Source organism: Citrus clementina, unplaced genomic scaffold, assembly GCF_000493195.1.
Source record: "Citrus clementina cultivar Clemenules unplaced genomic scaffold, Citrus_clementina_v1.0 scaffold_9, whole genome shotgun sequence".
NCBI lineage: Eukaryota > Viridiplantae > Streptophyta > Magnoliopsida > Sapindales > Rutaceae > Citrus > Citrus x clementina.
Window position 1 is genome coordinate 29618192 of NW_006261964.1, and position 17084 is coordinate 29635275.

The 17084-nt window shown below is 30.8% G+C and overlaps 2 protein-coding genes across 2 annotated transcripts; both read left to right on the forward strand.

The window, feature by feature from the left end:
• The first annotated feature begins 11038 nt into the window (after window positions 1-11038).
• LOC18031630 (BAHD acyltransferase At5g47980) lies at window positions 11039-12343 on the forward strand. The gene has a single exon (XM_006422001.1). It carries the CDS (start codon window positions 11039-11041, stop codon window positions 12341-12343), a length of 1305 nt encoding a protein of 434 aa, XP_006422064.1.
• A 2519-nt stretch (window positions 12344-14862) lies between these two features.
• On the forward strand, window positions 14863-16479 carry LOC18031786 (tetrahydrocannabinolic acid synthase). The gene has a single exon (XM_024188768.1). It carries the CDS (start codon window positions 14863-14865, stop codon window positions 16477-16479), a length of 1617 nt encoding a protein of 538 aa, XP_024044536.1.
• Window positions 16480-17084: the final 605 nt, after the last annotated feature.

The window sequence follows — 17084 nt, forward strand, 5'->3', positions numbered from 1 at the left end:
AGAGGAGTGGAAGACAAAATAAAAATTAACGTGAAAGGAATTATTATGGCCCATGAATCCTGCGAGTTCTCAAGCCATATCAATTATTTAATGACCCAGTCTGATAAGTTTTTCTTCCCTGGCGGTGAGTTCTGAGTCTAATGGGGTATCTTTTGACCAGCGGCAAGCGACAGATATTCAAGGCAGCTGTTACATTAGAGCAGCACTAACGTAGAGCAACCTCTAGAACCGTTGGTTGCATGTGGCTGAATTTAAAATAATTGTAATAATGTGCATCTATTGATTCTGAAAACTGCTCTATATTAGTAATGCTCCAACATTGTTGAACCCAATATTCAATTATTATGCGATAAAATGGGTTGGGCATTTGATTGAAGAATGATTTGTTCCCAGGGATTTGAAAATTTTCTTTAATTATTACCCACAGTTGCGACATTCGAGGTCTATCGAAATTCCAGCTACTTTTTAAAATTGATACCCGGCTTTATAACACAAGACAAATCCTTACTCATTGAATAAAATTGCATTTAAGATGTTCTATATTTAGAGAGTCTTGCATGTTATCACTTCCAAATTTGATTTTTGGATCGTTTTTGTTTTTTCACTTGACAGTTGATGCAGCGTAAGAAATCGAAGAATTCACTGAAATTTTATAATATTTAGAAATAATTTAATTAATTTGTATTTTATTTTAATTTGATTTTTTATTTAGAGTTTTATCATTTCTTATTTGAGTTATACTCCTAATTTAGATATAAGCCTTGTTAAAATAACTTTTCTACTCAAATTAGGATAAGTCATAGAGATCATAAATAAGTGTCTTTTGTAGCTTTACAAGTAAGTCTTTGATTATTTGTTAGAATAAACTATAGATTTAAGTTCAATAATATTCTCAGTTTCTAAAGCTCTGTGTGAGTTTTTGAATTTAATTGGTTATCGGTATTCTGCGGAATCAACAGAATCTTATGGTGCGTTTGATATTGTTTTTTAATTGGTGTTTTTTATCCTTATTTGGAGAAGGAAAATGATATTTTTGATGTGATGTTTTTAAAAGTTAAAATGCATTTGGTAGTTTATTTTAAAATAGTAGATAAAAAATGAAAACAATAAAAACGTGTTTGGTTGTTTGTTTGAAAAAGTGAGGACAGTGAGAGAGAGTAAATAATTATTTATTATTTAATAAATTTTAATAGTTGTACTATAGTTTTTGTGGGAGTTATTATCATTAAGTGTAATTATTTTATTTAAAAATGTCTTCTATTATTCTAAATGTCATTTTAAAGAATAAAATATGAAATTAAATCGTCTAAAATAGCATAATGCAATATAGCAAAGCGAAAAAATATATTATGCTATAAATTTTTTAATTAAAAATCATGATTAATTGTATTTTATTTTTTATTTTAAAATTTCCTTTTGTGTGTTTTAAAATAATATTGCATTATAATGATGTAAATAAATTTTATTTATAACATAATAATATTTGAACAATATAAAATTACTTTCTTATTTTTATATATTTGTTAATATTGGTTAGGAGGATGTAAATTTTTTATTAATATATTTTCAACAATATTTAGAAAAGTGTTATCATTTTTCATTTTAAAATAATATATTAAAAAAATAAAATGGATGATTCAGTTGAGATACTAAATAAACATAATTTTCTTTTGTTGATATATTTCTGGTTGGACCCACGTATGCATTGCGAAAAGTGGTCATAAAGTCAAATAGTGGGCCCATTCACACTCTCAATAGAGAATGAAAATTGAAGAACACCAAAATGGCGTTCTCTAATTTTCTTTGTAAAGTTTAAAGAACAAAAATTATTTGTTTTTCAATACTGTAGCGTTTTCTTAAAGAATGAGCCCACCAAACAAATTTTATATAGTTTCTTTTTCAAAAAACAGAAAATAACATATAAAAAATGTTACCAAACGCACCCTTAACTTCTAGGAGTTTCTGATATTCTCTTAAATCAACATAAATTAACATAGTTCCTTTATTTTGGTATTTTCAAAAGTCAAACGGAGTATTTGAACGTTAAATTTATGCTACTGTGCTGCATCAACAGTAAAAAAAAGTACAAAATTTATGAAAATCTATAAATATTGTTGTTTCTTTTTTAATATCAATCGTATGGGACAATTTATGGTATATATTATCAATCTTCAAAAAGAAACAACAATATATAAGTAAATAAATAAAAATATATTAATAATGCTACATTAATATAAAAAAAAGTTAGGTTACAAAAGTTTGATAAAGACATAAAAAGATTAAATATCAAGTCGATCAACTTATTTTTTGTCAAAATATTTTCATTTCTTTCATTTTTTTTGTATTAAACTTTGATTGTATTGTATATAATACTACAAAAATAAAAGCACAATCAGTAATTTCAAACTTCATATATTTTTTCTTCTCTGGTGGTGAGTTCGATGGGGGTATCTTTTGACCAGCGGCGAGCGGCAGATATTCAAGACAGCTGCCACGTTGGAGCAGTTATAACGTAGGTAGCCTCCAGAATCGTCGGATACACGTGGCTGAATTTAAAATAACTGTAAAAACCTACATTCAATGGTCCTAGAAACTGCTCTATATTGGTGATGCTCCATCATTATCGAACCCAATATTCAATTATTATCCGATAAAATGCGTTGGACATTTGATTGAAGAATGATTTGTTCCCTGGGATTTGAAAAATTTCACCTACAGTCGCGACATTGGAGGTCCTATCGAAATTCCAGCTACTTTTTAGAATTGATACCGGGCTATATAACATAAGACAAATCCTGACCCAAATCATCCTGTTGCCATCTCTACTCATTGAATAAAATTGCATATAAGGTGTGCTATATTTAGAGAGTCTTGCATGTTATCACTTCCAAAATTGATTTTTGGATGGTTTTTGTTTTTTCACTTGACAGTTGATGCAGCCTAAGAAATTGAAGAATTCACTGAAATTTATAATATTTAGAAATAGTTTAATTAATTTGTATTCTATTTTAATTTGATTTTCTATTTAGAGTTTTTTCGTTTATTCATTGCGTATTTGAGTTATACTCCTAATTTAGGTATAAATCTTGTTAAAATAAATTTTCTACTCAAATTAGGATAAGTCTTAGAGATCATAAATAAGTGTCTTTTGTAACTTTACAAGTAAGTCTTGATTATTTGTTAGAATAAATTATAAATTTAAGTTCAATAATATTCTCAATTTCTAAAGCTCCATGTGAATTTTTTAATTTAATTAGTTCTTGTTATTCTGTGGAATCAACGAAGCCTTAACTAGTGGCGAAGCTAGCAACATATTTTGGGGTGAGCTATTAATTTTTTTATAAGTATTAATGAAGACAAATTCATAAATTATAGTTAATTGTTTTTTTTTTCCAAAAAGCTAACCCGGGTTGTAGCTCGAGTTAGCCAACTCTTAGCTTCGCCACTGGCCTTAACTTCTAAGAATTCCCGATATTCTCTTAAATCAACGTGAATTAACATAGTTCTTTTATTTTAGTATTCTCAAGAGTCAAACGGAATATTTGAACGTTAAATTTATGCTACTGTGCTGCATCAACAGTAAAAAAAAGTACAAAATTTATGAAAATCTATAAATATTGTTGTTTCTTTTTTAATATCAATCGTATGGGACAATTTATGGTATATATTATCAATCTTCAAAAAGAAACAACAATATATTAATAAATAAATAAATAAAAATATATTAATAATGCTACATTAATATAAAAAAAAGTTAGGTTACAAAATTTTGATAAAGACATAAAAATATTAAATATCAAGTCGATCAACTTATTTTTTGTCAAAATATTTCAATTTCTTTCATTTTTTTTTGGGTCAAAATTTTGTAAATTAATTTTTTTGTCAACATACTTTTCCAATATCTAAATAGTTGCGTTTTGTACTCAATTATAAGAAGGGTTCCTCTATGATGCTGTAATTTTTTTACAGCATTAATAATGTTTTTAATTGTGCACCATTGGATTTAATCAATGGTACACAATATTTGTAGGCAAAATAATAATAATAATAATAATAATGGTAAACGGTTAACAAACGTGTAAGGGGTGGAGAAGTTTGTAAAATAACTATGACCACCCTTAGAGTTTGAAACAATTTCACTTAAATAGCATATTTCCCCCTTTAAATTTGAAATGTGGTAATCTTTTTTAAATAAATCTTCCAAAATCTATTTTCATTAAGTATAAAATATAATGGTAGGTTATTTAACACAAATTAAATAAATAAGTTGCAATTACAAAATTTATATATGATATAACACTAATAAATAACACAACTAAGTACATATATTTAAGTAAATGTCATAGTTACATCAATAAACTCATTGTTGAGATTGCTTGCAACATAAAAATTACTTGATCACACATGTTTTAATAAAATTTAATATCGTATATTAAAATACTCATTATTTTATATAATACTAAGGGTCATTATATAATTGATCATGAAGTATGTATTATTTTTAATACCCATTTAACATACTTATTTTCTTAACTTTATATTTATCTTATAGTTAATATCCTTACATGGTAGGAGTTTTAAGTTTTATAAGCTTATATATTTTCATTTTTTTTTCAAATATCACTTTGTTAATTTCATAAAAGTTAAATTGAATATATATTCCTAATGAGCTTTAGTTTATGAATCGTGAAAGATTATTTTATTGATATCATTTTATTGTAATTATAAAATTTTATGTTATGACGAGTCATTACTTTTGTTATGATAGTTAATAGTGACAATAAATAAAATATTGCCTTCAATAATATTTACGTGGGAACAAAAGTGAAAGAAAATCATTTATATTTTTAGATTTTTATTGACATGGTAGGAAATTATCTCAGCCTTATAAAATTTAACTTTCACAAGCTTGTTTTCATTTTATTTTCAAATGTCACTTTGTTAATTTCATAAAAGTTAAATATAACACATATTTCTAATTAACTTTAGTTTATGAATCATGAAAGATTATTTTATTGTTATTCTTTGATAGTAATTATAAAATTTATATGCTACGAAGAGTCATTACTTTTATTATGATAATTAATAGTGACAATAAATAAATATTACATCAAATAATATTTAATGGACAAAATGAGGAAAAAAATCATTGTATGTTTTTATATTTCCATTATAAAGATATGGTTTGTGATACTTTAACTTAAAATTTTGGTACAATATTTGAGCCACTAATATCTTATAGTCTAATGGTTGATATTGAAAGTCAAAGCACCATTTCATAATGTTATATCCTCCACCATTGAATTGCATGAAATAAATAGTTTAATTTTTTGATAAAAATTTAAATAAAAATATTTCTCACTCTATAGTTATATAGAAATATATATATTTTTCAATAATAATTGGTGAATAAAATATTTCTCATTTGTTGTGACTCATATAGTGTTATTAATAAAACACATATAAAATCGTTTATTGCAATGCTTTCTATTATCATTATTGTTTAGGTATTAGTGGTTTGTAATTAAATTCATACAATACAAATTATTACAAGACTTTGTGTTAAATAACCTACTTGATATTATATTTTATACTTAATGGTAACTGATTTTGGAAGATTTATTTAAAAGAAATTATCATATTACAAATTTAAAGGAGGGCTGAAAAGTAATTTTAAATAAAATATACTATTTAAGTGAAATTGTTTCAAACTCTAAGGGTGGTTACAATTATTTTACAAAAATTATCTATCCACTTGAACGGTTACCATTATTTTTAAATTATTTTTTTAGTACAAATATTGTATACCATTGATTAGATCTAATGGTTCAGAATTAATACATTATTGATGCTGTAAAAAAATTTACAGCATCATAGAGGAACCCAAAGAAATGTTTCGGGAGTTCCTGAGACCCAGCTGAATGCGCCAGCCATCTGCCTCCTGTTCATAGGAGACGAAATACAGAGAAGAAAATAAAGTAAACATCTCAATCATCGTTCATTGCCTCCTTAGTATTATAATTAGATAAAAATTAAAAATACCCAACAACATGTCAAAACTTACATGAATTAAAAAATTATATCACATCTAGATTCTTCTATTACACACATATATGACGTTAATGTAGTCACATTTTCAAAGAGTATTTTTTGGCCTGCCCTTTTGAGTTTGCTATTTTCTTACTGGATTTTAGGATGCTTTCAGAGTTGTTGCTTTTTCTTTTTCAAAAATAAAAAAAGAAAAAGAATGCGGCTCGTTGTCCTCGATGTGGTCTTTCTTTCAATTTTTAAAAAACGAAAATGACATCTTACTACATACAAATTAAAATATTATTGTAACAGATTTGACGTCATTGTAGTACGAGGAATATCTTATTTTATGGTATCTAAACATGAGTACTCTTTAATAAACCACACCTAGCTTCTATGGAAGTCTGCCAAAAACAATGCAGTCAATTGTTATTGATATCATATTGCGTAGCCGAATTTTGCTCCAGACACAAGCACCCAGCTCAGTGGAGGCAATAGTTTTGTACCCCCCGATTAGCTTTCTGGCACCGCCACAGCAAGGGATTGTTTCTGACACTTTAGTAACACATTCGTCGGTGGAGACTGCGTTGTGCGGTGGGGTGAAGATGATTATGTGGATAGAAAGTGAAGGTTGGTGAGTGGGTGTGAGCTTGCCTTAGTTCGACCATGGAGATCAACTGGCCAATGGCACCTATTGGAAATATTTTATAAAGTTTTGGATCATATTATAATTTCAAAAAGTTTTAGAAATCAGTAAGTATTGTTTTCAAACTCTGAAAATGGATCTATTTTTAAAGTTTTTATGAAGATTTGAGATATAGTATAATTATATAAAGTTTTAAGGTAAAATTATAATTTTAAAAAATAATTTTACTGTAGCAATCACTGTAGCAAATAACTAACTGTTTGGGATATAACGGCTAACTGACATCGAATAGAATTGGAGTTTAATTCCTGGAAACTAGCGGCGATCTGATTTCTGGAAAACGGCGATTTGACAATTTGAATTTTGGCACAACAATCACTTGCTCAAGTCAAAACGGTAATCCGATAAGATTTAGCGGCGATCCGACTTTGTGCAGAAAGTCATAATTGATAGTTTTTAACTCCAACTATAAAAAAGGCAGCATTAGATTCAAATCAAAGTGAATCCAACGAATACCAGAGAGCATATTATTGAGAATACAATATTTCTTGAGCTTTAATTTGTTCATTCATTCTTTAAATCACACGTTGGGCATATATTTGTAAACATATAGATTGTGTGTGAGAAAAATCTTGTATTTGAGAAAGTGTGAGTGTGGGAAACACTAGAGTTAAGAGATTTGGGATAATCTCTTATTGTAAAGGTTGATTGACACATGTGAAGTCAATTGTAAAAATTCTTGAATCCATGGAGGTTTGAATAGTGGAATCTTTAAGTCCGGTGAGCTTGGAGGCGTGGACGTAGGCGGGGTTGGCCGAACCACTTAAAAATCTTTATATTTGAATCTCTCTTCTCTTATCTCTTTACATTTTGATTGGTTTATTTATTATTGTTTTGAATTTGTTTAAGATTTGTATTAATTTTATGATTTTTCTATTTAAAAATAAAAGTAATTGAGTAAGGGCAAAAATATATTTTGTAACTAATTGCAGGAATAGAAATGTCATTTTGTAGCTATTATAGGGGCAAAAACATCATTTTATAATTAATTCTAGGGGCAAAAATATTATTTTATAATTAATTTACTGTTTATATTAAAGTTAACGGTAAAGTTAACCGTTTGTCACCCGCATAATATTTTAAAAATATATGTCACCTTTTTAAAATTTGTTAAAACATGCGTCACCCAAAGTTAATTAACCCTTTAAAAAGTGAAGCACAGGTTGCACAGTGAAGGCGGTTCATCTCGTATAGCAGTTGCCGAGTTGGTTAAGTCATGGAAGTAGAATTTAATTGGTCAGGCATAAGCATGTGCGTTTTTAATTTTAGTCATTGCATGTTTTTAATTTTCTTAAATAAGCTACAAAATTTAATAAATAAGTACTTATATCCCTATTATTGAATCAAATTGTATTAATAGCGTGTTATATTTAGAGTCTTGCACATGATTAGCTCCTTTCAGGGGTGCGGCTTCACTGCTGCCTGCTGGACATTTTGAGAGCCCAATCGTGGCAGCCAGACACTTGTTGAAAACCGCTTGTCTTTTTTTAATAATATTAAATATTAAATTAAAAATTATATATATTAATTAACAAATTGTGAAAAAATAAATAAATAGAAAATGTAAGAAAAATGAAATGTTATCAAAATTAAGAGAAAAAATTAAAAGTTTATAAAATAAAAGATAAAAATTTACTTATATATTTTTAAATGCGATGTCTCATATTAAACGTCAAAATTTTTATGTATATTATTACTTATTTCAATTTTATTATTTAATATCTTAAATAAATCCAAAACATGATTATTTTCCCCTTATTTCATGTTTGATGTCCATGTTGCATGTTTAACATCATTGGTCACATGTTTCACGTACTCTATTGCATGTTTACATCGCACTCGAGTTTAATATATGGTATTACATGTTTAACTTCACTTGTCGCATGTTTGACGTAACTTTTTTACATGTAAATTTTATGTTTCATGTTTACATCACATGCTGCATTTTTTATTTCAATTATTGTATGTCCTTAGATAAAGCCAAAAAATGAAGGGTTTCCCACTCATTTTATATTTGACGTCTATATATCATGTTTGACATCATCATTCACATGTTTCATAAACTCTATTGCATGTTTACATTGCACTCATTTTTAATGTATGCCATTGTATGTTTAACTTCACTTGTTCCATGTTTGATGTAACTTTTTTATATGTAAATTTCATGTTGCATGAAAGTGGGAAGAAATTTTAGGGATTTCTCTTTTGAGAGAGAGAAGAAAGTTGATTGGTGAGAGAGAGGGAGGGAAAAAAAAGAAAGAATGAGAGAAATTTAGGGGTTTTCCTTTGAGAACCGGCATCTCAAGTTTCCTTTCTTTTTCTATTTTCATTTAATATAAAATATCAACCGTTAGATTCATTCTAGTTAAATCCAACGGTTTGATTTAAATTTTCGGTATGCCGGCGGGGCTTAGTGCCCAACATTATATATCTATAGACACACACACACACACGTATCATGCTATTGGACATTCTATTCTAACTATAAATACTAATCAGGGGGCAATGAACAATGATCGAGGTCTTTACTTTATTTTCTTCTCTTTATTTCGTTTCTCTATGATCAGGTTGCCAATGGCTAGCCGGTGCATATATTCAGCTGGGTGCCTGTGTCTACTTGTGTTTATGTTCGAGAGAGAGAAATTTTGCTCCATAAAATAATAGCATTAGCTAATATACATATACATATAGTTGGGTACAAAATAAAAGAAAAATAATTCCAAAATAGACATTAATTTCTCTCTTTCTCTACTACGCTATTAATTTCAGAATTTGGATTCTGAACAAATTCTGCTGTTTAGGCCTTTAAAATTTAATTTTCTTTTTATTTATATCAAATTTCGTTGTAGGAAATTTCTATGATGCTGCGGCATCAATAAAATAGCTGCCCAAAAGATAACAGTATATTTGGTTGTTTATTTTGTGAAAGTTTGAATAATTTTGTAGGAAATTTAGCCCTTTGTTGTTATGAGGCTAAAATAATCTTGTTAATGTTTTGTTAAGGCAACCTTATAACGTGCAAGCATGGTCAAGGAACCTAGCGACACAAATTTTTTTTCGAATAAAATTGACAATTAAAAATAAAAGGAAAAAATAATTAACTGTTTGTAAAAACTACTAATGTATTTGAATTTTTTAAAAGAGCAATGACATTTGAACAAAAGTGAAGCAACAATCTTTCCAAAGACAATAAAAGGCTTTTTCTTTTTTCTAATTAAATAAAAAAATTTATTATAAGAAAATTTTTGTGTTTTTTTCTAGCTATATATGGTTTGGAAAATATGAGTAATGATATATTTATAAAGTTGAATATTCTTGTATCCCACGTAATATGCACTCACCAATATTTAATTCTTGTTGTATATGTGATTGGTTGTAGTACTTTATTTATATTATCATTTATGAGATAAGTTCACAAAAGTAAAAAGCCATATCATTTAGAATATATATAGAAACTTCATTTCCCCACTTTGTAAACATAAACGTAGCATTACTCTAAAAATATATACATCATTTTAAGCTTGCATTTATCGACAACCACTCAACGACATAATTATGTTTTTAGTCATAAAATTAATTCTTTATGTTCTTTTAATGGTTATTGGCTATAATAGGCACAAGTACTTGTCCTTTTGCTTAGGCCGGCAGCAAAACTTACTTGATCTTAAATACCGAGGAAGCTACCTGCACCATGCATATCAGTCGACTAGAAGTCTCGCCAAGCAATTGATAGCTAATAGCCGTATACAGCGAGTATTAAGTAAGTATTAATATTGCCTCTATTTTTTTTTCTTTCCCTTTATTGATCAGATTTTCTTTTCCCTTCTTTTTCAATGATTTCTATACTATTTTTTCGGAAAGCTTTCTGATTGATTTGTTAATACAGGTTTATTTGTTATTTTACTTTGATTTGTTACTAGAGGTTTATTTGTTATTTTACTGTAGTTCACTGTCTATAGGATACTACTCATGCAGGTCAAACTTTGATAATCGATCATCTCTACACTCTTGAACGGATTAAATCGAATAAAAATTATTGCATCTAATTTTATTTAAAATTACAGTGAGGAAATGTACATTTGTTATTGAGGCTTCATATTTTGTAAGCTTTCTGATTGTTGTACAAACGATAATACACAATGGAGGTGCTATAGTTTCCGAATAACATTGAATTTTCCTAAATCAGATTAGATTATATATGTTGTTTGAAGTGAATAGTGAGTTTCAAATTACACCAGACATTAAATTTTCCGAATAAACCTCATTTGGCATTTAAATTTTGATGCTCTATTGGACAGGAAAATGAGTGGGGCAGTAGAAGTCGAGATACTGTCAAAAGAAACCATCAAACCTTCTTTCCCAACTCCTCATCAGCTAAGAAATTTTCAACTCTCCATTCTCGACCAGATCGCTCTTCCGGTGTACATAAGCAATATTTTCCTCTACAAAGCAAATGATGAAGACGACGGTGATCTCGATGCTAAAACTGAAAGAATATCCCAACGTCTCAAGTCATCCTTATCCGAGACTCTCGCACAATTCTACCCATTTGCTGGAAAAATCAAAGACGAGGTCTCAATTGAATGTAATGACGACGGGGTTGAATATATCGAAGCTCGAGCAAATCGTCTTTTGTCCGAATATCTACAAAAACCTGATCAGAATATACTCAAGGAATTCCATCCGTTTGACACAGAAAACCCAATAGGAAGCACGGGTCCGATACTAATTGTTCAAGTTACATTCTTCAAATGCGGGGGCGTGGCACTCGAAATTAGCTCTTCACACAAGCTCATCGATGGAATGTCGCTAGCCACATTCATTAACATCTGGGCAGCCACAGCTCGTGCTCAGTCAAGCAAGGCAATAATGGTTCCCGAATTTGTCACAGCATCTATTTTTCCACCAAGTGAATTTTTCGTGGCCTTCCCCGTACATCTTTCAAGATGTGAACAGATCAGGTTTGTATTCGATCCCTCAAAAATAAATGAACTTAAGGCTAAAGTCGCCAGTGCAAGCGTGCCAAAACCATCACGTGTGGAAGCTTTGACTGCACTCATTTGGAAATGTGCGAGGGATGTGTCAGGATCAACCCGTGGCTCTACAAGAGCCTCTTTGTTAGTACACGCGGTGAACTTGCGTACGCTGGTGGTGCCACCCTTACCCAATAACTCTGTGGGCAACAATGTTGGGTATCTTTCTGCCCAAACGAGTGACAAGGAGATAGAATTACATGAGTTGGTTTGTATTCTAAGGAAAGCAAAGGCAGAATTTAGCAAAAACGGTTTACAAAATTTGCTTGAAACCAAGAGTATCTTCAATATTCCAGAGTCAATTAAGGACAAATTGGAAAGGGACGAGATCGATTTTTTCACTTTCTCGAGCGTTCTTAGATTTCCATTTTATGAAGCAGCTGAATTCGGATGGGGAAAGCCATTGCATGTGACTTTCCCAAATTATGTGTTTCCGAATTTATTTCTCCTTATCGACACAAAAGATGGTGAAGGAATTGAAGCATTGGTGACTTTGAGGACAGAAGACATGGCTTTATTTGAACGTAACCAAGAGCTGCTTGAATTTGCTACTGTTAATCCACCTATCAACTGATGGCGAAGACGCATCAGACCGTGAAGACGTTAAGTGTTGTCTGTTTTGATTGTCATGTACTAATAATTGAAATTTGCCTACTTTGGGTAAAAACCCCATCGTGACCTTTATCATCAATTAAATTCATTCCTTTTACGAATGTTTTTAATGAATTTTTTTTTTCTGGTTATAAGTAATTGAATTGCCGTTAGCTAATAATTCTTCGGTTCTGATTAGCTTTTAACCAAAAGATGATTTGAAGTTTGTGGTGTTGTTTTTAAAGATAGGTTTGATGTTAGCTTACTTAAATGGTTATGGTATGTACCCAAGGAATAATATCAGAGACTATGGTTGCTATTATAGCTATTGAGATGAACCTCAAAATTAAAAGGGATTTTTTTTTAAAATAATAATTTGTATGATGTTGAGTTGTATCCTACATTAACTAATAAATAAGATATATTTGAGTTTATAAGGTGGATAGGTTACTCCACCCAAAAGGCTAAATTTTTGGGTTGGATGCATGAAAATCCTAGACTAAGCCCCCCTAATAATTGGTATCAAAGCCATTAGTTGTATTTTTTAGAGCCCAGATATTGTTCACATATACAGTATTGTTCATATATACGATACTATTCACTTATACAATATTGTTCACATATAAAAATCTATTATCATTGGGACAAATAGATAGTCTTTGCTGTAAAACTCATGTGGAAAATGTGATCATGAAGATTGTCAGAAGTGTACTTATGTTAATGAAGAGGGAAAAGATCAGTGCCTATCTATTCATGATTAAAAGGAAAACATTATAGGAAATTGATACATGTGTTTCATTAAATGGAGAAGAGTTGGCAATTATGTGGCATCTTAAACTTGGCCAAATATCGGAACTAGGTTTGAAGATTCTCTCTGAACAAAAGTTGCTTCTAGGACTCAAATAAATGAACTTACCATTTTGCAAGTATTGTGTTACAAGTAAGCAACATAGATTGAAGTTCAACAAATCAGACACAAGAAGTAAATGCATTTTAGACTTGGTTCATTCTGATGTTTGGGAATCGACAGACATGTCTCTGGGAGGTACAAATTATTTGGTGACTTTTATTGGTGATTATTCTAGGAGATGTTAGGTTTAACCAATCAAGAAAAAGTCAGATGTATTTCCACTATTCAAGGAATACAAAGCGCGGATAGAACTTGAATTCAGGAAAGGGATTAAGTGTTTAGGGACAGATAATGATGGAAAGTATATAGACAACGAGTTTTTTGCATACTGTAAGCAAGAAGATATTCAGAGACAGTTCATGGTAGCATATAATCCTCAACAAAATGGAGTGGCTGAGCGGATGAATAGAACTCTTACAGAAAAGCTAAGAGTCATGTTGAGGACTGCTAGCCTATCAAACTCATTTTAGGGAGAAGCAGCCAAAATTGTTTGTTATGTGGTAAATCAGTCGCCATCTACAATTGGTATCAAAGCTAGACCCTAATAGCTGGAATGTGGTGGTGGAATAACTCAGATGTGTCGGACAAAAGGACCGAAGTTTGGTGGTGGTTTCGTTCGGGAGGGGAGATTGTTGAGTTGTGTTCCACATTGACTAGTAAAGGAGAAATACTTAAATTTATAAGGAGGATATGTCACTTCACCCAAAATGCTAGTTTTTTAGTTTGAATACCTGAAAATCCTAGAACAAGACCCCCATCATATGAGAACATATATTTATTTGTAATCGATTTCATCTTTTACTTTTAAAATCTATGGTACATTGGAGTAATTTTACCAAAAATAATTATAAAATATTTTTAACAAACACCAAATTGGACTGTCAAAGTTTTAAAATCAGTTTGACACAGACTTCATTACAGGGAATCTTTTGGATGCATGATCATTGAAATAATTGAACCTTCTTTGTTTGTATACATGGATTTTAAATACATCTATCAGTTGCCCTTATTTACCCACTCAACCAATTCTTATGTTTTTAGTCATAAAATACGTTTATGTTTTTAAACAATAATCTACTATATATATAAGACGCAAAAGAGGCATCAAAATGCCTATCAAAACGACAAAGAATCTACCAAAATTGAAAAATACAGAAGCAAACAGACGTACACAGCGGCATTAAGTACAAATATGCAAATATTTTATTATTCGATTTTGGAATTTGCTACTTATACTAATTATTTTTAATCATTATTACGAGAATTTCATGATTCATGCTATATCATTATTAGTTTAAGCCTGTTCTGCCCTAAGCCGCCTAGTTGCCAAAAAAGGGAAAAAAAATTGCAGCAAAAAGCCCACCCAGTAAGACCGTTGAATTTGCCACTAAATTGAACTCCCATTGATGTAATCATAATTGTACTTGATCATGATTATAACATAAAACTATAAATAAGCATTATTATTCAACTATCATACACCGCACACCTCATTTCTAAAATCAGTTTAATCCAAGAGAGAGTTGTTGGATCGATAGTATAAATAAGGGATTAATTTCTTTGGCTCCTCACATCAAATTACACAAACCAAAATGAAGCCTCAAATCACTAAAGCTTTCCCATCCACTTTAGTTCTTGTACTATCATTTTTTCATGGGATAGCTCTAGCTCATGACACTAACGAAAAGTTTCTTCAGTGCCTTTCTGTACACTCTGAGAGCACCTTCATTTCTAAAGTAACTTGCACCCAAAATAACTCTTCATATATATCAATATTGAATTCTTTGAAACAAAATCTTCTGTACAAACCGCCCGAATACGGGAGACCTCAAGTCATTGTGACGCCATTTGACGTATCCCAAATTCAAGCAGTGCTTAAGTGTGCCCAAAAGCATGACTTACTAGTTAAAGTTCGAAGTGGAGGACACGATCATGAGGGTCTTTCTTATCTTTCTGAAGTTCCATTTGTGATGATTGATATGATAAATTTCAGTCAAATCGACGTTGATGCAGAAGCGAAAACAGCATGGGTTGGAGCCGGTGCCACCCTTGGGGAACTTTACTATAAAATTTCTGAGAAGAGCAAAAATCTTGCTTTTCCGGCAGGAATTTGCCCCACTGTAGCGGTTGGTGGACATTTAAGTGGTGGAGGGTTTGGTTACATAATGCGTAAGTATGGTCTTGGTGCTGACCAAGTAATTGACGCTCACTTGGTCGACGTCAATGGCAGGATTCTTGACAGAAAATCAATGGGAGAAGATCTTTTTTGGGCCATTCGAGGAGGTGGAGCAGCTAGCTTTGGAGTCCTTGTTGCATGGAAAGTAAACCTAGTCGATGTTCCATCAATTGTGACTGTATTCACTGTTCAAAAGACCTTGGAACAAAATGCATCACAGATCCATCACAAATGGCAGCAGATTGCGTATGATCTTCCGAAAGAATTAGTCATCAGTGCTGGCCTTCAATCACAGAAAGGAAAGAGGGCGTTGGTGGCAACATTCTCAGCCGTGTATCTTGGTGGGGTTGATAGGCTGCTTCCACTGATGCAGGAGAGATTCCCTGAACTTGGTTTGGTGAAAGAAGATTGCCAAGAAATGAGCTGGGTTGAATCTACCGTCTACCATTTTGCATTCGAAATAAGAGCATCCAAGAATTTGGAACTATTGCTTGATAGGGTTAATTACACCAAATACTACCTGAAAGCAAAATCTGACTATGTGAGGGAGCCTATTCCTGTTGAAGTTTTGGAAGGGATGTATGAGATTCTCTATGAAGAAGGGGGGCACAATATTTACGTGATTTCATTTCCTTATGGTGGAAGATTGAATGAGATCCCTGAGACAGAAATCGCGTTCCCGCATAGAACTAACAAATTCCACATGATGTACTTTGCGGCATGGAGTGATGGAGAAGAATCCCAAAAGGTACTTGAATTGGACAGAAAGCTCTATGAGTACATGACTCCCTATGTTACCAAAAATCCTCGAGCTACATATTTTAACTGCAAGGATATAGAAATTGGAAGAAATAATTATGGTAATAATTACACAAGCGTCAAAGAAGCCAGTATTTGGGGGAAAAAATATTTCAAGAACAATTTCTACAGGTTGGTTGATGTCAAAACTAAGGTGGATCCTGGTAATTTCTTTAGAAATGAACAAAGCATCCCATCGCGCATTTATCGTGGCATTAAAAAGAAACATCACTAATAGGATCAGGATTCTCTTTATCATTTGATCTTGTACCGACTGAAATAGACTTTATATATATATAATAATGTGAGGCAGTACAAAGCTTCCCTTTCGACATACCTTCATTATGTATCAACTGCAGCTCGTAATGCAGGTCGGATACATGTGATTGAATTGTTAAAGAATTTTTGCTTTGTATGGATTCGCGGCTTGAAATGGTAGTAATAAAAGCATCTTTATTTTTTATTGTTCTTTTAATTTTATATATATATATAGTACTCTTATATTATCGCTATGCATTGGACACCCATTATCAACATGAAGGTTAATTTTCAAAAGATTTCAAATTTCTTTGATCAATAACATTATTAGGTTCAAGTAAAAGTAATAATAACATTTTTTTTTACTCTTTTATCCTATACCCGAATTGGTGAATTGTATAGAGTAGATACCGTTAAAATTAAGAAAAGAATATTGTATCAAATTATTTGGAAAAATTTTATACCGCAGATGTAATATCTTTGATTTATAGAAGATTTTAATAAATAAAAAGAAAATATCAAAGCACAAATTTAGTATCTTAATTTGTGTCAACACCCCACCGCAAAAGCAAAAGGAAAGAA

Excerpts from the sequence above, each read along its gene's own strand:
- LOC18031630 (XM_006422001.1), top strand. The coding sequence starts at position 11,039 with ATGAGTGGGGCAGTAGAAGTCGAGATACTGTCAAAAGAAACCATCAAA.
- LOC18031786 (XM_024188768.1), top strand. The coding sequence starts at position 14,863 with ATGAAGCCTCAAATCACTAAAGCTTTCCCATCCACTTTAGTTCTTGTA.